The sequence below is a fragment of the Ailuropoda melanoleuca genome, chromosome 11, assembly GCF_002007445.2.
Source record: "Ailuropoda melanoleuca isolate Jingjing chromosome 11, ASM200744v2, whole genome shotgun sequence".
Taxonomy (NCBI): domain Eukaryota; kingdom Metazoa; phylum Chordata; class Mammalia; order Carnivora; family Ursidae; genus Ailuropoda; species Ailuropoda melanoleuca.
The window spans coordinates 109,397,004-109,418,939 of record NC_048228.1 but is presented as its reverse complement, the minus strand read 5'-3'; the positions used below and the strand labels follow the sequence as shown (position 1 = coordinate 109,418,939).

The following is a 21,936-nucleotide window of genomic DNA, read 5'->3' as shown; positions in this document are numbered from 1 at the left end:
AATGAAGACACAGTAAGCAGGGCTCCCCTTTTGGAAAAACGGCCCCCCCTTTTTGGGGTAAATAATTTGATTACCGGAAATCCCCATTAAAGGTGAAAAGGTCAGGAGAGGAGCTGCCGACTCTTCTCAGGTGGCACTAGGGTCAGCTCCAGGTCCTATGTCTTCTCTGATAAAGAGCCTCTGGCCGTGGCTGTGTCCGGAGGGGGTGACCGTCCTGCTGCCCCCACCAGCCCCCACCCCGAGAGGGGCTGTGGCCCTAGAGCAGAGAGGACAGGCTGGCCCGAAACACAGCTCCGGGGCTTTCTTTAGAAAAGCTATACTTTAATTACTCCGATCGTTTGTACAATGAAAACAGGTACCAGAAGACTGGTCTCAATGCTCACAACCGTACAAAAGACAAATACAAAACCTGCACGTGGCACGTATGGCCTGGCGTCTCCCACTCTGGGGCATGTGGCAGGCTGTCCCCACCCCATTCTCAACTGCGCTGGGCCTCACCTTGGTCCCCTCAACCTCGTGGGGGCGGGGAGAGCGTCGCACTAGCAAGTAAGAGCCCTCCCTCGTGGTCAGTGGAATTTAAGAAAAAATTAAAAGAATAAAAGTCTAAACAGGCAGAGCTGTCGCTAAAATTAGGAAGTTATAACTTTTTTGGTTAATTTTAACATTCAAAAATGTAATATTGAATTCAAAAAAGTATCTGAAATCACACAAAAGGTAACCCATATTAAAATTTAAAAAATAAGTCCAGGACACCCCCAAGAAATGAACTTAAAAGCTTCCGTGGGCTGGGGCTCGGCAGCAGTCGCAGGTCGTCCCTCAGAGCCCCACAGTGACGGCAGGCGGGGGCGGGCGGCCCCTAGGACACGTTGGCCATGGGCTTGTACTTCTTGAAGCGCGTCCACTGGCCCGTGGCATAGTTCATCTCGAACACGGTGTCCACCAGCATGGTGGTGCTGCCCTGGCCGTCCGACTTGGGCAGGTCCTCCGTGTGCTCGCTGAGCTTGATCTGGATCACGTCGCCCTGCTCCTGGCACGGGTTCTCTGTGGAGGGCAGGGGCTGCTGGGCGGGGCACCGGGGTCCTCGTCTCCCCCCCAACACCTCCACCCCGTGGGACCCTTCCCCCACCCCCCAGCTGCGGGGCCGGCCGGGCACACCCACCTCGGGAGCCGGCCATGAAGCCCAGGATGAGGGCCTTCTCGGGCCGTGTGACTTTGTTGGCCGTCTTGAACATCTCCTGCGCAGCGAACATCTGCTCTCTCTGCAAGCGTGGAGAGGGGGTGTGGGTACCCGGGCCCTCCTAGCACTCCGCCTGCGTCCACCCGGAGGCCCATGCCAGGCATGCTGCAGGTGTGGGCAGCTGAGGCCACACCACCTTCCCGGTGGCACCTCGCCTACCGCCTAGGGCACACCTACCGTGAGGGACAGGTTCTTCTTGGGCTGCTGCTGGGCAGGGGGCTGGGTCTGTGGGGCCACCATGGCCACCGGAGGTGTCTGGGCGGCCGGGGTGACGGCTGGGGGTGTGGTGGGTGTCAGGGGAGAGGTGGGCGTCGAAGGCGCAGATGCGGCTGGGCTTGGGCCGCTGTTGTACATGGGGGCCCTCTGCTTGAACTGCGCCGGCAGCGCGGGGCTGGGGGTACTGGCTTCCTCCGGCGGCCGGCTGGCCTGCAGGCCGGCTTCCCGAGAAGACGGTGCTGTAAGCAGAGCGAGGTCTGGTGAGGGGGCCGGCAGGGCCGGGGGCTCCCCAGCCCCTCCTGGGGAAGGGGGGCACGCTCTGCTCCACCTCCCAGCCCTGACTCCTCGACCCTGCTCATCCTGAGACCGCGGCTCCGGGTCCCCACAGACGGGGCCGGAACCACGGGCGGCACTTACAGCCCACTGGCGGGCATGAGCCCCCTGAGACCCTCACCTCGAAGCCAAAGGTCTCTGGCTTTTCCACACCGGCAGAGGAGACGTGCAGGCCCAGGTCCCCCCACCGCCCCAGTAAGACAGGAAGGCCGCCGCCTCCAGCCCCACGACGCTGCTGGCCCCCGCAGCCCTCTCTGGCCACTTCTGCTCCCGGGCCCAAGCTCCTGGCGGGCAAAGTCAAGCCCCGTGGAGCAAGAGCCCCAGAGCTGAGGCCATTACCCGGGCCCCACCTTTTCTTCAGAAATCCTGGGACCTTGAGGGGACCCCTGGACTCTGAGGCGCGGTCAGCTAGGCCACCCCCCTCTGCCTCCCGCAGATCAGGCTCCCGCTGGGCTGTGCAAAGGGGCCGCTGCCTGTTTGCCCCCAGAAAGGGCAGAGCGCGTGAAAACTTTGGGTTCCTTCCTGGAAACTCATGCTGGCAGGTCAGCACCAGCAACAGCTCAAGGAGGGCCCGGCACAGATGTTCCGACGGCCAGGGAAGCCCCGTGCCAGCAAGTCCCAGGCAGATGCTGCTCCGCCCCATCCCCAGCAGGGGGCGCTCCCCGGTGGGGGGCTCACCTGCCGGGCTCTCGGAGCTGGGGACGTAGGACGAGGCCGGGACCGCGCTGGGTGTGGCGGGCAGGTAGCTTGTGGAGGGCAGCGCGGGCTCGCTGTTCAAGGACCCAAGTTTCTGGAACACAGAGTTTACAGTCCCTCCGGGAAGGGGCCCAGGACTGGCTCCACCATGACCCTCCACCCCCGACCCTGGGGCAGGATAGCGGGCTCTGCGGTCCCCAGGGCTGGGCTGCCCCCATCCGCTTAGGGAGCTTCCCAAACCAGCTGCCTCTAAGGAGAGAAGGTTGTTGGAGGTCTCCTCTTACCACAAAGAAATGATAAAGGGAAGACTCCCTCGTCGTAGGAAATAAGTAGGATATGAGGAAACAGCCTCACAACAGGAAGAAACTAAGCCGTTACCCAGAAACAACCCTGGCCTCACGGCCTTTCTGCAGCCCTGGCCTGTGGCCCTGAACCCACGAGCGGCACCGTGTGCGGTCCGCGCGGACGAGACTCCAAGCAGCAGGCTGTGTTTGGCTGCAGACGTCCCCCACGGCGGGCGGGCCCCAAGCCCCACACGCAGGTCCCACGGCCGGCACTGCCATTCCCAGTGGACAGAGGGGAAACCAAGGCACAGCAGTGAGGAGACTCGCCAAGGAGCTCCCCCAGAGAGCACGTGGGGGCGTGCGTAGAACCCTAGTGCGCCGCTCACGTCGGGGCCTCTGGGCAGCGCTGCCCCTTGCACCCGCACATTCCCCGCAGGGCACGCTGTGTGGCTAAGCGCCGGGACAAGAGGGAGCACACACAACGGCTGCGTGAGGAGCCGGGGGGCGGACGTGGAAGGCGCCACGGCAGCGCCGAGCCCCACCTGTGTGGACACCAGGCCAGCTGCGTAATCGGGGGTGGCGTTCTCCACGACGGTCTCCTCCTTGGCCGGCTTTTCCACCACTTCCGCATCTGCCGACAAAGCAGAGTCCGTGCCAGCGCGCCCGACGGCTCGGCACCCCGCGAGTGGGCCCCCGGGGTGCGGGAGGGGCCCACGCCAGGCGCACACCCCCAGCCAGCGTCCAGAAACGCCACTCTGGGCAGGGGCTTCGGACACAGTGTCCGGGCAAAGGCGGCAGCGAGCGAGTTGTAGGAAAGGTCTGCCCCGTGCGATCACAGCTCCCCCATTAGGGACGGTCTTGTTGAGACAGAAAAGCCGCCAGAGGCATGAGAAAGCCAGGCCTCGGTGAGAAGAGGAAGCGGGACGGGTCGGGGGCGCAGCCCGACGGCCCGGACCCTGCGGGGAGCCCCGCCTACGTACCCAGCGTCTTCCTCCTCCTCTTTGCCTCTCGGCCGGCACCCACCATATCCAGCTCAGAAATGTCAAGCAGCTGCCGGAACAGACAGAAGCCCAGCCTTAGCTGCGGCGTGAAGGATGCCGGGCCGGTCTGCTGAGGCCACGGAGGCCAGAGGGGAAGTGCCCACCTTCACTCCCCTCTCCTTCCGCAGAGGAGTCCTCGAAGGTGGGATGGGGGTCCGGTTCCCGGCAGGGCTGAAGACACTGGGGGTGGTGGGACTTCTGAAGGGTGCCTGCTTCGGGATGCCTTTGAGCGGGGCTGCAGAGAGGACGGTGCCCATCAGTGGCCGCCCGGGACGAGGCTGTCCCGCGCAGCAGCACTTTGGGGAGTGGCTTGTCTCCTGCCACGTCCACAACTTCCGACACGGAGCAGAGGCCGCTCCGCCACCACACTCCACGGAAGGAGGCGCTCGGCTGCCCGCTTCGCCCGCCCAGTGCCCTTCCCGCCCCCCGCGAGCCTGTCAGATGCTCAGCAGGTATGACCCCAATTTCCACCGACTGGCTGTATCTCCGAGGGTGGGTGGAGGTGACCTCACCAGGGCACCTGCGACCCTGGGCCTTAGGGAGTGAAGGCCACCTCTCCGGGTAGCCAAGCACTCAGGTGTCGAGTCAAAGAGCAAGGCCATAGGAAGTGATGACATCACAGCCAGTCTATGACATTTTTGCCAAAAACACCAACAAAAACAAAGATGCCACACCTACAGCCGTCCGCCCAACACACCGAGTCAACAGCCCAGACGGGACTCTCGACCTAGCTTCCTTCTTACACCCCTCAGCGAGTGGATCTCTTCCCGGCTAGACCGCCACATGCTCTGCAGCCAGAGTCCCCCTCCCCTCTCCCCGAGTCTGGTCACCAGTCTGTCAAAACGGAGCTGCCTGACACAGGGCCTGTCCCTGTCACCGGGCATCTGGTGACTCCCACCTCCAGGACGCCATCTCAGCACTCGCACAGACCCACACATGCTCGGATCTCACACCATGACGTGGGCCCAGGGTATACGTGGCCCCCTCCCGGCACCGCAGGGACCAGGGCAGAGAAGCACGCTGGACCTTGAACTGGACGCTGTGTCAAGGGCATAGTGACCACGCCACTGCCCTCAGGACACCTCGCTGGGGCGGGCCCTACAGAAGGGGACAAGACTTCCACCAACAGGTGTGTGCATCTGTTCTGTTTTCAGGTGACCCAGCTTCCCTGATGTTCAGTCAGCCCTGGGACATGGGAGAATGGTCGTTCTGCCCTCTTGCCCTTTGAGTTTTGTCCAGTGCCTTCTGGGGGCAAAGCCCCAGGGCAACTGGTTTTCTCTTTACAGCATGTGTGCGGGGCTTTCTATGTCCAACCCTGAGGGAAGGAGCGAGGCGCGGCCTGAGAACATGACTTTGGGGCACTTTCCTCTCCATCTGCAGGGGGTGCCCCTTTCCCTCCCCCCACAGGGCAGCTCTGGGCTGGACCCACGCCAGACTGGGGGCGCCTTGAGGGAGACCAGCACTTCCCTCAAATTCTGGCGTGGCTCCAATTAGCATGTTCACACATAACCTTCCAGGTCCTTCTGCAGGTGGAAAACCTGAACCCAACCCTGAGCGGTCTCCTCATTTCACGCGTTCCTTTCACCAACACACCTCGAGGCGACATTTAAATGACGCTGCTAACAAGGAAAGACCCCATCTTTGAGGTCGAGCCCCAATCTCCGACAAGCAACGGACAGCTCAGACCCAGGGGCCGGCCCAGGAGTGCGTCCTGTGGCTCCACACGCGGCCTTACTTGTGGTGTCCATCTTCCGGAGCAGCCCCCGGCCCTTGGCGTGGAAGGGCACCCCCGCGCTCCTCTTCAGCTGCTGGGCCGTCTCGGTAGCTGTAAGAGGGTTGCGTTAGGTCAGCCATGCGCCTTCCGCCGCAGGCGCGTTACTGCCTCACTCAATCGGACCCACGAAGAAGGCGCATCTGTAAGCATCCGTACAGACACGGGTCTGTCTTCCGAAGTAAGCGTCCACGCGTCCCCTGAGAGGCCCAGCCCGGTTTCCAGTGTCATGTTTTCTGCTTAGCAAACAGAGCCGGGGGCGGAAGAACCGCACTGCCGAGGGCCCGAGAGGGGCCCTCTCTCTCCCCGGGGGCTGGAGGGAGGCCCCATGGGCACGGTGAGGTGGAGCGTCCTCACCGGCGGTCACCGGGCAAGGTGTGACGTTTCTCCTCACAGATGCAGAAATACAAGGAAGTAAACAAGATTTTCCCGAGATGGCTCGGTGGGGACGGGAGAAGGGGAAGGTGACCCGCGAGGCGGGGGCCAGAGGCTCGTGCCCAGCGCCAGGTCCCGTCCTGGCGGGGGAGCACCTGCTCACGGCGCGGGCACTGGGGCCTGAGGCTGCGCCTGAGCCGCGTCCTGCTGGCGCCGTGAAGCAGCCCTGGACCCAGGAGACCAGATTCTTGGCCATCTGGGCATTTTACGTATGTGGTGAATACCAAGTCCATGGCCATTCAAAATGAAAGTTAACTGAAATCTGTGTTTTACAATTTGGGTGAAGGAATCAATTTCCTTGCCTTTTTTCTGGCAAATATCTTCCACACACATTTTATACACCACTATTTGAGAAAACATTAAATAAAATGGCTAAACATCTTTAAGGTCAAAGGGACATCATCTGCAACTCCAGGAAAAGCAGTTACAAGAGAGTCCAGCCTTTAAAAAGCCCTCACAAGGCCACCTTTCTTGCTGCCCACGTGACTCGTGACTCTGTTTGTAACAAAGATTACATTTTTGTAACAAAGATTACAGACATTTTAACCTAAAAATTCTAAAGTTTCTAAAGCAGACTTTAGAACACAGTTTAGCATAGCAATAAATAAATTTCTTAAAAAAAAAAAAACCCCAAACCCAAAACTTTATGTAGCTGGCTATCTTCAACACTTTAGGTATCATAAAATCTAAAAGAACTCTAGAAATAAAAACCACAGAGGAAGACAGAAGCGTGATCTGAGCCGTCAGAGTCCCCAGCGCCACGGGGCCTCCGGGGCCGGGGTGGGGGTGGGGGGGGCACTCACATTTCTGCAGGAGCTCTGCCCTCAGCGTGGCGCTCTTCGGTTTCCTTTTTAACTGGAAATGTTTCACTGGGGGAGTGAGGGGTCCGGCGAGGGTCGTCAGGGCGTTTTTATTCAAGTACTGGCACTCCAGTGGCAGCATGGCGGACGCTTCACACTCGTTCACTGCTCATTCGAGAACCAACACAACACGTTAGAGGCTGCGTCCCCCTCACACGGGCCACAGCTTGCACAGCTCATGTGAAAACATGAACCAAAATGCAGTCTCCTATTTATAGTCCTGGATCTTCCGCTTTGTTTTCAAGACAGAAGACAAGTGCCCGGCCCCCCAGAGCCTCCGCTCCACCATCACCCAACAGTCAAGGCCGCCAACACGCCTGGGGTCAGACGGGCGGCCCGGCTGTTACGTCCCGGCCTGCCTGGTCCTCCTCAGCCTGGGCACCGCAGATGTTCTCTGACACCACCGTTTCTGGAGGGCGTTGTAAGCATCCCAAGGGCTTCGGAAATGCCGAAACGCCCCCAGCAGCAGGAAGGGAAAGTCTGCGGTGGTCAGAGCCAGGGGTCTCTCCCAGCTCCTGCTGAACCCCGGCCCCCAGAAGCAGCACCCAGGCAGCTCCCTGGCTCTGCGTGCTCACCCAGGAGTCAGAGTTCAGGAGAAACCTGGGGGGGAAGGAGCTCAAACCCAGCCCCCACTCTTCTCGTGCACCTCTCCCCCCATGCCACCCCCTCTAGGACAAGGTCCCCTAGGAGCCAAGGAGCCCACCTGGAGCTGAAGACAGAGCAAGCCCTTCCCACCCAAGAGACGTCACCCAGGTGGGCACGGAGCTCACCTGGACCCTCGTCAAGCTAAGCACCAGGACAGAGACCTCTCGGCTTTGCTTCCCGGCACTCCGGCAGTATCCGCGGAGCATGTGTGCGCCATTAGAGATCAAGTGAGGACCGACAGAGTGTGACGGGAGGGTCACCTCGTAGGGGAAAAGGGATGTCACGGGCTGCCTGCAGAGGACGGCCCGGCCACTGGCCCTGCGGCAGCATGGGTCCCGTCTCTAAGGGGCACGTCAGGTCCAGCTCTCCAAACGAGGAGACGAACCCGGGGAGGAACAGCCGGCCTCCTCCTCTAGGTTCTTTCTGACCCTTTGCGGACACTTCCCAAGTGGTTTTCAGCTCACGTTCAAAACAACTGAACTGGTGGTATTTTCGACACACATTCTGAGCCTCTACTCTGTGCCAGGGAATGTTATAAGCTCTGGAGCTGCAACCCGAAGGGGCAAAGCCCATGGCCTCAGTGAGCTGAGCAGGAGAGAGTGCACGTGAACCCAAGAACAGTAACGAACGTCAGATCGAGCACGTGCGGTCTGCAGAGGCCCGTGGGCTGCCCCCAGGTGGTTTCCAGAGACTCTGGCCAGAAGTTGGGAGGCAGCGTCTGGGGCGGCAAGGGCAGACTGTGCACACAGCATGCAGGCACGTAATACAACGCTCTAGACGCCAAATTCACTTCAGAAAAGAGGTTTAAAGGAGGACCTGTTTCCCTCCTCCCACCACGAAACACACACACAAATACCCTTTTCTCTAAGTTCTCCTAAAATATCTTGAACGTTGGGATTCTGCTCTTCGAGGTCAAGGTTAAGCGAGCCTGTGTCGGGAAAGGACTTCAGGATGTCAGCTACCATGAGAACCCAGGGGTCCGAGTCCAGGGTGGCGAGCTGGATAATCTCCGCCAGGGCGCCCTTCATCTGCCAAGAAAGGAGAGACCGTAGTCCTGAGTGGGGGTGGGGGGCAGAGACACCACCCCTGCCTACCCCGCCTGGGAACCCCCCACCACTCTGACACGCGCCACAGCCTTGCTCAGGACCGCAGGACGGAGTCAGGCAGAAGGCAGAGGGGCCCCCTTCGCACCCCACTGTAGCTTCCGCGGGGCACCGACCGAGCCCGACCCCTAGAGCGCCGCCTCCATGCCGGGCCCCGTCCTCACGGGAGCCCGCGGGCTCTCCTTCCTCTGTGCCCCCGGCCCAAGGCCGCCTCTGCTAGGCTGTGACGCCCACTCACACCGAGGCCCCCACCTCGGCCTGTCGCCCCACAGCCCCCGAGGTGGCTCCCCGTGTGCCGACACTCAACAGACGGGAGGCCGTCCAAAGACGAGCGCCTGCCTTCAAGTGCGCGTCACCCGGACGCTCCGGCAGCCGCCGCCACCCCGTTCAGGAGACCTGCTGATGGGGCGCCTTCGGGATGGGGAGACGGCCTCCTGCCGCGTGACCCCCAGCCCTGCGTCCACCCCGGGCCGGAGCCTAGGGAGGCCCAAACGCAGCTCCTTTCCATCCCTCAGACCTGAGATTCGCCACTCCCGGCCTGACACAGTCACCCCACCCACTGCACAGCGGGTCCCTCCCCTGCCCGGAGGTCAAAGCTCCGAGGTGTTGGATTCTGCCACCGGGCGCCCCCGTCAGCCACACACAGGACCAGGCGCCAGTGGATGGGGTTCTAAAAGAAATACGTTCTTTTCAGGGCAAAAACTGTAAATATTTATTTTTTAACATCTGCATGGGGGGGGCTTTTTGTTATTATAGAAGATCGGTCCCATCCACCACCTTCCCCTTTTCTTTAGCTGAGTTATAAGCTCTGTTCTACATCAAAAACAAAAAGGCACAAAATGAAAATTTAAACGATGTTGCTTGGGGCGCCTGGGTGGCACAGCGGTTAAGCGTCTGCCTTCAGCTCAGGGCGTGATCCCGGCGTGCTGGGATCGAGCCCCACATCGGGCTCCTCCACTAGGAGCCTGCTTCTTCCTCTCCCACTCCCCCTGCTTGTGTTTCCTCTCTCGCTGGCTGTCTCTATCTCTGTCGAATAAATAAATAAAAAAAAAATCTTTAAAAAAAATAAATAAATGATGTTGCTTGTCCCTTACTACAAAGAATTAAGGGTAAAAACATGTCTCAAGCAAACTAAAATTAAAAATAAAAATATTACTACCTAAATATGTCTTCCGTGGCTCAGTAAGATGGCAGGTTCCACTGTGGGCGATCACCCTCAAAGCACTGAGAACAAGAAACGCAGACTGTGTCCTGCGCACCCATACTCGCAGAGAACGCAGGAGGAGAGAGGCCGCAAAGGTGATGTGGCCCCCATGGGCAGGCACACCTCACACACCCGGGAGACCAACATCAAACACATAGGCGACAGTCGATGTTGGCAGAGGGGCAGAGAGACTGGAGCCCCCTGGACACACTGCTGGGCACGCGGCACTGGGAGCCAGGCTGGTGGCTCCTCAGAGATGAGCACGGAGACCAGCCAGCTTCAGTGGGTCCTACGGGGCCGTGGCAAGAACGAGGCCACCACACACGCGCCGATATGGAAGCCTCACGAGATGAGATTTACAACGAGCCAGACCCTTCTAATAACCTACCCATTCTACAGACCCCGAGTCTCTCCCAAGAGCCAGGCGAGGTGGGCTGTGAGGGATACAGACACAAGCAAGACACAAGACCTGGTCTCAAAATGCTCACAAGTGAGCACAAGATAAACAAAGAATCCACTTGCGTTCACGAAAGTCTAGTGTTTTCAGCTGAACTGTACTCCTCCAAAAAGATACACTGGAGTCCTAACGGCCAGAACCTCAGAACAGGACTGTGTCTGGAAACAGGGCGTTTCCAGAGGTGGTCAAGTTACAACGAAGCCATTAGGCTAGGCCCCATCCAACATGACCAGTGTCCTTATAAAGAAGGGAAATGTGGACACAGAACCAGACACTCAAAGAAACACAAGGTGAAGACAAAGTGACAAAATGGCTGCGTGGCGGGAGTGACGCCCCTACCAGCCTCCAGAGACCAGCAGAAGCCAATCCAGGTTAGGAGAGGCACCCAGAGCTGTGAGACGGTGTATTTCTGTTGTCCTAAGCCACCTAGTTTCTGGTACTCTGTTCCAGCAGCCCCAGCAAACTAATACAACCACGAGGCAAAACGGACGATATTTTATAAAAATGATTAAAAAAAGAAAAAAAAGAAAAAAGGCAGCGAGGTTAAAACCAAAAAGACTGCTGTTATGGACTGAACTCTGTCCCCCCTCAAACTAGCAGCCAAGACCCTAATCCCCAGTGTGGTGGTAGTGGGAGGTGATAATATGGTCCTGAGGGCAGGGTGTCCACAACAGGACTGGTGCCCTCGTATAAAAGAGATGCCAGAGCTTTCTCACTGCGTGATCACACAGCCAGAAGGAAGCCGGCCCTCGCAAGACACTGAATCAACCAGCACCTCGAACTTGCACTTCCCAGCATCCAGAATTGTAAGAAAAGAAATGTCTGTTGTTGGAACTGGGTTTCTGGTGGGAGACAGATGCTCAAATAAGAAAGGAGCTTCCAGTCCTTGCCAAGAGGGCAACCAGGCATGCGCTGCTGGAACATGGCATGCCCTCATGCGTGCGTGCACTCGCGCTCTCCCTCCCTCCCTCTCTCTCTCACACACACGCACACAAATTCATGAGAAAGAGAGTCGGTCTGCATCTAAATGCACGGTTGGAGACAGATCCGGGACTCAGAGGAAAATAAAACTGGCTTCCAATCTCACAGCATGTCTGAGGGTGCACTCCTGATACATTAAAGACCCATCAGTGAATAGAAGGGCTACAAAGTGAAAAGAAATGAGAGAGGCACACCTAATGACGTCTTAAAACTTAAAAAGGACAAGCCATAAACCAAAAAATTTATTACTATGTATTGAAATGAAAGATTTCTGTTCAGTGAGGGGCAAATAAAAAAGTTAACAGACAGGTAACAGAATGGCAGATGCAATCTGTAATGTTCAAAACCAGCAGTGTTTACTATCCAAAATATATAAAGAGTCCCTGAAATCAACAAGATAGTAACCCTAACAGAAACAAAGGCAGATGCCTTTTTTTTTTTTAAGATTTTATTTATTTATTTGATATAGAGAGAGAGAGCACAAACAGGGGGAGCGGCAGGCAGAGGGAGAAGCAGACTCCCCACTAAGCAGGGAGCCTGATACGGGACTCGATCCCAGGACCCTGGGGTCATGACCTGAGCCAAAGGCAGACGCTTGACTGAGCCACCCAGGTGGCCCAAAGGCAGGTGCTATTAACAGGCAATGGACAAGGTGGAAATGTGAGAAGGCAGTGAACACAGGCACAGCCTCCCTCAAATGAACACAAGATAGCGCTTTCCAACCATCTGATCCACGAAAACAGGAAAGTGGACAAAACCGAGGGGGAGGGGTGGGGGGAATACGAGTGCCATCAGGCACTGAAGGCGGGAGTATGGACAGTACAATGTCACCACTTAAGCAAATACATTCTGTGACCCAACACTTCCACCTCTGGGCATAGATTCCAAAGAACTCTCCAGAGTGACCCACGGGTAAGGAGGTCTGTGCTACAGTGCAACTCTCACAGGCCGGAGGCAGCCTGCCACCGAGGGCTGGAGAGGGACGCGCACAGGGACACCGAGCATGCGGGCACTGATACTGACTATTTTAGGGCTTGTGGGCCACGTCAAAAAAAAAGAAAAAAAAAAAAAGGAATGACACAGCTTTGAACAATCCTTTGAATATTCTTAGCAAACATTCTTAGCTCACAGGCCTTACGAACAGGTCACAGCCCAGTTTGTCAACCCCAGGATTAGATGAAAAGCAACATGGGTGAATCTGAAAAATAGTGTTTTGTTTAAAAACTCTGAAGTACATAAGACAAATAATTTACATCAATTAAGATAATACGCCCTGAAAGATCTGAACAGATACGCTACCAAAGATTTGCGATGAGAGACTGACAAGAGAAGATGCCCAGTGTCACTAGTGACTACGGAAACACAAACTGAACCCTGTGAGAGCACCTGAGAGGACAAAGACACTATCAAACGTAGAGGCCGGCAGCTGGAGCCCTGTCCACTGCTGGTGGGGCGTGGCAAGGGACCGCCACTCTTGGAGAGCAGTCTGCCAATTTCTTTAGAAGCAAAACACACAGGGGCACCTGGGTGGCGGTGTCGGTTAAGCGTCCAGCTTTTGATTTCAGCTCAGGTCATGATCTCAGGGTCGTAAGGTCCGGCCCGTGTCAGGCTCTGGGCTCACCAAGGAGTCTGCTTGAGATTCTCTCTCTCTTTCCCTCCCCATGTGCTCTCTCTCAAATAAATAAATAAATCTTTAAAGGGGGGAAAAAAGGCAGTGGAACACACACCTAGCACCTAGCCACCCCTCTCCTGTGTGTTTCCCCCGGAGAACAACAGTCCGTACAAGGACAAATCCGTTTCTGGAGCATGTCCATAGGAAGCAGCCTACTCAGTCACAGTTAAGAACTACAGGGGCGCCTGGCGGGCTCCGTCGGAGCACGCAGCTCTTGATCTCAGGGTCACAAGTTTGAGCCCCAGGTTGGATGCAGAGATTACTTAAATAAACTTACAAAAAAAGTCATAAGGTGGGGCACCTGGGTGGCTCTGTGGGTTAAGCATCTGCCTTTCGCTCGGGTCATGATCCCAGGGTCCTGGGATCAAGCCCCACATCGGGCTCCCTGCTCAGCGGGGAGTCTGCTTCTCCCTCTGCCTCTGCTCTTTCTCTCTCTGACCAATAAATAAATAAAAATCTTAAAAAAAAAAAAAGTAACCAGCTATTAGTTACACATAACACATGGGTTAATCTTAAAATTACGATGTTAAGTGAAAGAAGCCAGACCAAAAACAGCACTCTGTATGATTCCATGGAAATAATATTCTTAGAAACACAAACTAATCTACAGTGACAGAAAGCAGCTGCACAGGAGAGGGACAGGAGACCCTGCTGTGACCCAGGTTGTGACCATCTGTTATCTTCTCTGTGCTAGTTTACAGATGTGCACAAGTCACACTACGTGCATTAGACACAGGCTGTTGAGGTCAATCACGCCTAAAAGCAATACGCACACTTTTAAAGGACACATACAAAAAGACGTGTTAAATTTGGGTGCCTGCGTGACTCAGTTGATTAAGCGTCTGCCTTAGGCTCAGGTCATGATCCCGGGGTCCTGGGATCGAGCCCTGCACCAGGCTCCCTGCTCAGCAGGGAGTCTGCTTTTCCCTCTCCCTCTACCCCCTCATCCTGGCTTGTGCATTCTCTCTCAAATAAATAAATAAATAAATAAATAAAATCTTTAAAATAAATAAAGAGAACAGAACAGTTGGCACCTGCGGGAACGTGGGAGCAGGATGTGGAGGTCAAAGTAAGTGCCACAGCACAGGCTCCGTAGGAAGGAAAAGGGAGTCAGTAAACAGCTTAACGGCAGACAAAGGAAGGGATGGGATGGTAAGTCAGACACTATCCAGACCATAACAAAGAAAGGAAACCACTAGAAACTACGGAAGGGAGACATATGGCTCAGGAGACAGAGGGGAGTCACACATGCACCTCCTTCGAGAAGCAGAGAACAAGGGAGAGAAACTGAGATAAAGGCACTACGTGAATGGATAACTGCTGAGATTTTCTAGGACAGACGGAAGATACCTGTAATTTCAAAAAGCCTACCAAAACATGCCATAGGAAAGTGCAGGACTACAGAGTGACCCAGTGTGCTGGGCTGATGGTCCGAGGCCATCAGGGGCAAGCCTACAACCTGATACGGGGCTACTACTCGCTGTGGGGATGGAACTGCACCCCACAGGCAGAAAAGAAACAACAGAGGTGCTGGATGGGGGGGTGCAGCAGCAGAGTTTAGGTAAAAGATCAACCAAGTGGTGAGTCTGTGTGCCAGAACGTCTGTGTCAGAGCTGTGACGTGGACCTGGGTCCAGTGTCCTTGAAAACAACACAGGTGAGAGGCGTGGATGTCATGTTCACACACTCCTATCTGACCCTCTGCCCCTGGCTTGGAAAGTGAGGCTATTTCTCTGTGTCATAGCGTCAGATCCTCCAAGTAAAAGTGGGACATTTCATTCTCACAGAGATGATGTCACACGGCAAAGTTCCCGAGCTGTAATTCTGGACAGTGGTTTCTCGGTGAGTAAGACAGCCAACCGTCCCCGCTGCAGTGTGGCCTTGGGAGAAACTGCCTCTGGTTCACTCTGCAGCCTTATCTTTCTGACCCTCCCAGCTGAGGAGTGCGCAGCTTCCCAGGCCCTGAGCACTGGCGACGGTCAACGGTCATCTCATGAGTTGGCTAACTTTGCATAATAAACAGTATCTCTCAGCTACCTCTGCTCTCCCTGAAACTTCCACTGGTGCCAATGTCAATGTCTTAGACCAAAGTAATCACTGGTTTTATCCAGTACCAGCATTGATTATTTCCTAAATGCCCTTTCAAATATAGCCAAAACATCAAGTCACTATTTTACATTTTACGACACTTTGTAAGTTAGCAAAACACCTCGTGTACATTGTCTCCTGAAATCACTAGCCTCCATTTTCAAGACATCATTCTTACTCCCCTAACAAATAAAAATTCTTAGAGAGCAGGAGCCTTAACCGACTTCTGTGCCCCTCACTAAATAAACCCAAGCAATGGATCATTCAAATCTCGCTTCCTCCTCCCAGGCATTAGCTAAGAACTATTGTTTAGTTTTTGAGAGGAACAGATAGATCACAAAACAAATAAACTGGCTTCAGGATTTCATTAAGAAACACAAGCTGTAGCAGGTGCTGTCTATGATGGTTAATTTGACTGGGTCAGGGCTGCTCAGACACTTGCTCAAACAGAAGTTCTAAGTTTGTCTGGATGAGATGTTCCTGGATGAGATTAACATTTGAACTGGTAGACTCGGTCAAGCAGACTGCCCTCCCTAATGTGGGTGGGCCTCATTCAGTCCCCTGAAGGCAGAACCCCAGCTTGACTGAGCTGGGACACTGGTCGTTCCCAGTCTTCGGATTTGGACGGAACACTGGCTCTTTTTGGGTCTCCAGCTTGCTGGCTCTCTGACTAGCGCCACACATCAGCTCTCCTGGGTCTCAAGCATGCCGGCTGCAGATCTCGGGACTTCGCACACGCACGTTCACACTCTACTGGTTCTGTTTCTTTGGAGAACTCTAATACAGTGTGGAACACATCCAGACCACTCATCTAGTCCCCTTGTACCTATGGTCTATGTGGAAAACCTTAATCTTTAGAATGACATCCCAAAGGTATTAGACCCTTAAATAACTTTAAAAAGATAACTAAGATAGCTAAGTGAATTAAGATGTCTTAGAAAATTTTCTTGGGGCACCTGGCAGGCTCAGCTGGTAGACCATGTGACTCTCAATCCCGGGTTGTGAGTTTGAGTCCCACACTGGGTGTAGAGATTACTTAAAAATAAAACATGGGGGTGCCTGGGTGGCTCAGTTGGTTGTGTCTGCCTTCCGCTCAGGTCATGATCCCAGAGAGCCATGTCAGGTTCTCTGCTCAGCAGGGTGTCTGCTTCTCTGTCTCCCTCTGCCTGCTGTTCCACCTGCTTGTGCTCTTTCTCTCTCTGTGTGTCAAATAAATAAGTATCTAAAAATAAATAAATAAATAGCATTAAAAAAAGGAAAAGTCTTCTTAATACCAAGAAAATAAAAATGCTTTTCAGAAAAGTAAACTACCCAGAATGGCCTAATTGTTTTGCAATCTAGCTAGTAAGTTCTTTATTGTAACTTCTTATAATATGGAGGTGCCTGGGGGACTCAGTTGGTAGGGCACATGACTCTTGATCTCGGGGTCACTGAGTTCAAGCCCCATGTTTGGTGTAGAGCTTGCTTTAAAAAAAATTAAAAATTCTTGAAATATGGACAAAGTCCCAGAACTACACATATTGATATATATCAATGAAAAAAGCTGATATATCTATATTAAAGCCAGACAAAAAAAGACTTTAAGGACAAAACATTACCACATATAGAAATCTCTATATAACGATCCATGGTTCAGTTCACCAGGCAATTATAATAATTCTAAATTTACATGTACCTAATAACATAGCCTCAAAATATATAAAGCAAAAGTTGATAAAACTATAAGGAGGAATAGACAAATCTATATCATAATAGACATCAACATACCCCCTAATTGGTAAAATAATTTTTAAAAAATTAGTAAGACTATAGTAGACCTATACAATACAACATACAAACTGACCTAATGAACATATATTGCGTAGTGGAGCTCAAAACTAGAGAATAAACATGCTTCTCAAGTTCAATCACAATGTTTACAACTGACTATATATTTCGCTATTAAGCAAATCTTAAATATCAAACAACTGAAATAATGTAGACCGTATTCTCTGACAAGCACTCAATACAGCTAGAATTCACCAACAAAAACATAACTAAAATCTCTCCCTCTCCAATGTATGGAAACTAAGAATTCTAAACTACACAGGATCAGTGAAGAAATCATCATAGAAATGAGGAAATACTGTGACTTAGTAATGAAGATGGTATTTATCAAAACTTGCAGGATGCAGCTAATGCTGGGATTAGAAGAAAATTTATGGCTTTACACATATATTTTAGGGGAAAAAAGCTGAAAAATGAGGTCAGAATCCAACTTAAGAGATTAGAAAAAGAACAAAATAAAAAAGAAAGAAGAAAATAACGAAAGTGCAAAAATGTAGTGGAACAGAAAACAAATACATAACAGAGACTATCAACAAAGCCAAAAGTACTTTGAAGTCTTAGAAAATTGACAAATATCTGGTGAGATGAATCAAGAAAAAGAAAAATGAGAAGAAAAAAAAAAGAAAAAAGAAAAAAGAAAAAGGGAACATCACTGCACATGCTTTTGATATTAAACAGATAAAAGGATATTTACTTTATGCTAATAAATTTAAAGTTTTAGTAGAAATGGCTGATCCTTTAAAAAATATATAACATTTAACCTTTACTTAAGAAGACTATAAAACCAAAAATCAATACTCAAAATCTTCCCACAAAGGAAATCCAGGTCCCCCATATGGTTTTATTACTACGTTTTACCAAACAACATTTAGGAAGAAATAATTTGATTATTAAACTTCCAAAGAAAAGGAAGACAGAGGATACACTACAATCCCTTTTATAAGGGTAGCAAAACTTCATAACAAAATCTGACAAGACAACATGAGAAAGTAAGACTAGAGGGACGCCTGGGTGGTGCAGTTAAGCACCTGACTCTTGATTTCAGCCAAGGTCATGATCTCAGGGTCGTGGGATCAAGCCCCACAATGGGCTCCGTGCTCAGCACAGAGTCTGCTTGAGATTCTCTCTCCCTCTTTGTCTGCCCTTCCTGCTCACGCTCTCTACGATAAATAAATCTTAAGGAAAAAAAAATAAGAAAAAGTAAAATTAGAGGTTATTCTCACCCAAGAGCATAAATACAAAATTCCTACACAAAGTATCAGGACAACATAATCCAACATCATAAAATGGCTAAATGGGGGCACGTGGGTGGCACAGTTGGCTGAGCCTCTGACTCTTAGTTTCAGCTCAGGTCATGATCTTGGGGGTTCTGGGATCAAGACCCACGTTGGCTCCACACTCAGTGCAGTCTGCTTCAATGTGCATGGAGTCACAATGGGACTGGAAAAGTCTAGAAAAGATAAATTCTTAGACACAGAAAGCAGATTAGCGGTTGCCACAGGCTGGGGAAGGTGAGAGTAGTGGTGAAGGGGGAGACTGCAAACGGGTATGGGTTTATTTTGGGGCTGATGAAAATGTTTTAAAATGGACTAGGATGATGGTTACACAACTCTGAATATACTAAAAACCACTGAACTGGACATTTCAAATGAGTGAATTGTATGGTATGTGAATTATATCTCAATAGAACTCTTAAGAAAACTCATTCATGATTACAACTTCAAAAAAAAATTTAGGGGGTGGGCGCCTGGGTGGCTCAGTCAGTTAAGTGTCTGCTTTCAGCTCAGGTCATGATCCTGGAGTTCCAGGATCGATGCCCATTTCAGGCTCCCTGCTTTTCTCTCTCCCTCTGCTCCTCCCCCTACTTGTGCTCTCTCACTCGCTCACTCAAATAAATAAAATCTTAAAAAATTTTTTTAAAAATTTAGAAATAGGGGCACCTGGGTGGTTCAGTTGGCTGAGCGTCTGCCTTCTGCTCAGGTCATGACCTTGGGGTCCTGGAATCGAGCCAGCATCTGGCTCTCTACTCAGCAGGAGTCTGTTTCTTCCTCTCCCTCTGTAATCTCTCTCCCTCTCCCTGTCTCGCAAATAATAAAAAAAAAAATTTTTTTTTAAAGATTTTATTTATTTATTTGAAAGACAGAGCCAGAGAGAGAGCACAGCGGGAGAAGCAGACTCCCTACCAAGCAAGGAGCCTGATCCGGGGCTCGATCCCAGGACCCCGGGATCATGACCTGAGCCGAAGGCAGACGCTTAACCAACTGAGCCACCCAGGTGACTCTAAATAAATAAAATCTTAAAAAAAAAAAAAAAGATAGGGTGCCTCAGTGGCTCAGTTGGTTAAGTGTCTGCCTTCAGCTCAGGTCATGATCCCCACATTGGGCTCCCGGCTCAGCAGTAAGTCTGCTTGTGCCTCTCCCTGCTGCTCCCCCTGCTTGTGCTCTCTTTCTGTGTCAAATGAATTAAAAAATATATATATAAAAAATATTTTTAAATAAAATATTAAAAAATCTAGAAATAGAAGAGAATTTCCTTAACCAGATAAAATCTATCTACTAAAAATAATAGGAAACATAATATTTATCAGCAAAACAGTCAAAGTTCGCATTGTGTGATCAGAAAAAAAGACAAATGTACTGGAGGGGTCCTGGTATGTGCAGTAAGGCAAGAAAAAGAAACAAAAAGTAATTGGATAGAAATTAGTAAATACACAGAAAAACAAAGAGTCAACAGGAAAATATTGCCATTAGTAAGCCTTTAACACAGAAGCTATTCACAAACTCATCTAAAAAAATAAGTTTTAACAGATACCATTTACGACAGCATGAAAAATATGAAATATCTAATAACACATCTAACAGATGAAAGACCTCTATGAAGAAAATCATAAAACTTTATAACAAATATTAAAGAAGACCTAAACAGAAAGGTATGCTTATATTCACGATTTATCAGTCAATATTAAGATGCTTTCACCCCAGAATGCACTATAAATTCAACTCAGTCTTAGTTAAAATGCCAATATGATGCATGTGTAACCTGAAGAGTGAAGATTAAATACACACAGAAGTAGAAACCACTAAGAACAGCCTAAGCCGCTCCTGAGGAATAAAGTGGGAGGGTCTGCTGTGCGCTGGCGGGACTTTTGTATACAGTGGCAGTAACAGGACACAGCGGTTATTGGCACAGCGATACATAAATAGCCTGAAGAAACAGAGCAGAGCCCAGACACAGACCCACAGAAGTGACAGTGCAAATCAACAGGGAAAGACAGCTGTTTCAGTAAATGGTGCTGGACTAATTGGACATCCATGTGGAAAACAAAATCTGACTCCCAGCTTCACACAATGATCAACCCCAGGCGGATGGAAGACTCCAAAGTGAAAGGCAAACTGAGCTGCTCAAACAAGAAAGCAGGAGCGCCCTCCAGCCGGGCAAGGCACCGCATCCTCGACAAGACAAACTCGGCCCCAATCACAGAGGAAGGCAAGACTGGCACAGGCACCCAGTTACAGCTGAGAGCGTCTGTACCTCCAAGGAGTCTGTGAAAAAGCCTACGTGAGGCTTAAAACTGGAGAACCACTGAAAAATGACTGCTAGCCAACATTTATAGATATGTGTGTGTGTGTGTTTTAAAAAACTATATAACAACAACAAAAAAGACTGTAGGAAAAAAGATGTGAAGAGGTAACTCACAAAAAAGAATCAGTGAATAAATACATGAAAGGATGCTCAACTATGTCAGTATTAAGGCAAATACAAATCAAAACCACCCAACGTGGTGACTAGACTTAATAATATGGTATTGCACATTTAAAAGTTGCTAAGAGAGTAAGTCTTAAAAGTTCTCATCCCAAGAAAAAAAAAATCTGCAGGTATGGTAAACTTACTGTGCTGATCGTATGCAATATATGCAAACATTGTATCATTATGTTGCATGTCTGCAGCTAATATAACATTGTATGTCAGTTATACCTCAATTAAAAAAAAAATGGCGACCTGGGTGGGACCAACTCTTGGTTTTGCTCAGGTCCTGATGTGAGGGTCCTGTGGTCCAGCCGCAGCAGGGGCTCCCTGCTCAGCGGGGCGTCTGCTTCTCTCTCTGCCCCTCCCCCCCTCACGTGAGCGCGCGCTCTTTCAAAGAAATAAGTAAATCTTTACAAAGATAAAAATAAATTTAAAAATGGTGCAGGTACTTTGGGAAAAAACAAACCAGAGAACCCCCCCCAACACCTTCGGGCACCCAGCAGGCTGGCAAGTGTGGGTGAGGAGTTTAATCTGATACAACCACTTGGAAAAACAATGGAGCCTAGCGCCCCGACCCCGCAATCCCACCCTGGATACACACCCCAGAGAAGTCCGTGCTCACTGACACCCTAGGCCAATGCAGCAACGCCGGCAACTGCATTACTCAAACAGCTGAAAGCCGTCCCCAAGCCGCTGTCTCCCCAGCACGGGAAGGATCGAGCGCCGCCCGCTCAGGCAAGGGAACACTCTTGAGCAAGGAGAGTTAACGCGGGGCGGCGGCCGCGTGGACGCGTCCACTCCGGGCACGCGCACGCGCACAGCGGGCGCCGCCGCCCCGCCAACCGCACAGATGCACCTGCGCCCGGCGCACCTGGCCGCCGCCAAGGTACACGCACGGCGACCGTAGCGGCGCGAAGCTGAAGCAGCTTCCCGGCTTCGGCATTCTGAAAACCCGCTCTCCTCGCCAGAACCACCACACGGCGCGCCGCGGCGGAAAACGCAGAAGACGAACCTCGCATCCCCGCTCACCGCAACCACGTGAAGTCTTCGTGCGTGGAAAGAGCCGAAGAACACGAGGCCCTCAACGAGCGGCTACTCGGTGAGGGGCCCACAACACACCCGGCCTCCGCCGCCCTCCCCGGCCCGGATCCCGGCCCCGGGACCCCGCGTCCTCCGGCGGCTCCCCAGCCTCCCCTCCCGGCCGGTGGGCTCCAGCTGCTCCCCACCAGCGACCCGGGCGCGGGGAGGGTGGGGCCTGCGGGGCCGACGGTCCGGACACAGGCAGGCCTGACCGGGGAGGACGGAAAGCGGGTCCGTGCGGAGCCGGGCGTGAGGGGTCGG

At 52.2% G+C, this 21,936-nt stretch overlaps 1 protein-coding gene across 1 annotated transcript in view; it reads right to left on the bottom strand.

Moving 5' to 3' along the window:
* Positions 1 to 300: 300 nt before the first annotated feature.
* Positions 301 to 21,936, bottom strand: part of NELFA (negative elongation factor complex member A) — a 22,297-nt gene continuing 661 nt past the window's right edge. Inside the window, exons 2-11 of the mRNA XM_034672215.1 lie at positions 8,374 to 8,545; positions 6,816 to 6,977; positions 5,542 to 5,631; positions 3,911 to 4,041; positions 3,747 to 3,816; positions 3,309 to 3,397; positions 2,465 to 2,576; positions 1,415 to 1,692; positions 1,160 to 1,259; positions 301 to 1,041 (exon numbers count right to left, since the gene is read on the bottom strand). Of these exons, the coding sequence (XP_034528106.1) occupies positions 857 to 1,041; positions 1,160 to 1,259; positions 1,415 to 1,692; positions 2,465 to 2,576; positions 3,309 to 3,397; positions 3,747 to 3,816; positions 3,911 to 4,041; positions 5,542 to 5,631; positions 6,816 to 6,977; positions 8,374 to 8,545 (1,389 nt within the window). The 3' untranslated portion in view covers positions 301 to 856. The remainder of the gene's footprint in view (positions 1,042 to 1,159; positions 1,260 to 1,414; positions 1,693 to 2,464; positions 2,577 to 3,308; positions 3,398 to 3,746; positions 3,817 to 3,910; positions 4,042 to 5,541; positions 5,632 to 6,815; positions 6,978 to 8,373; positions 8,546 to 21,936) is intronic.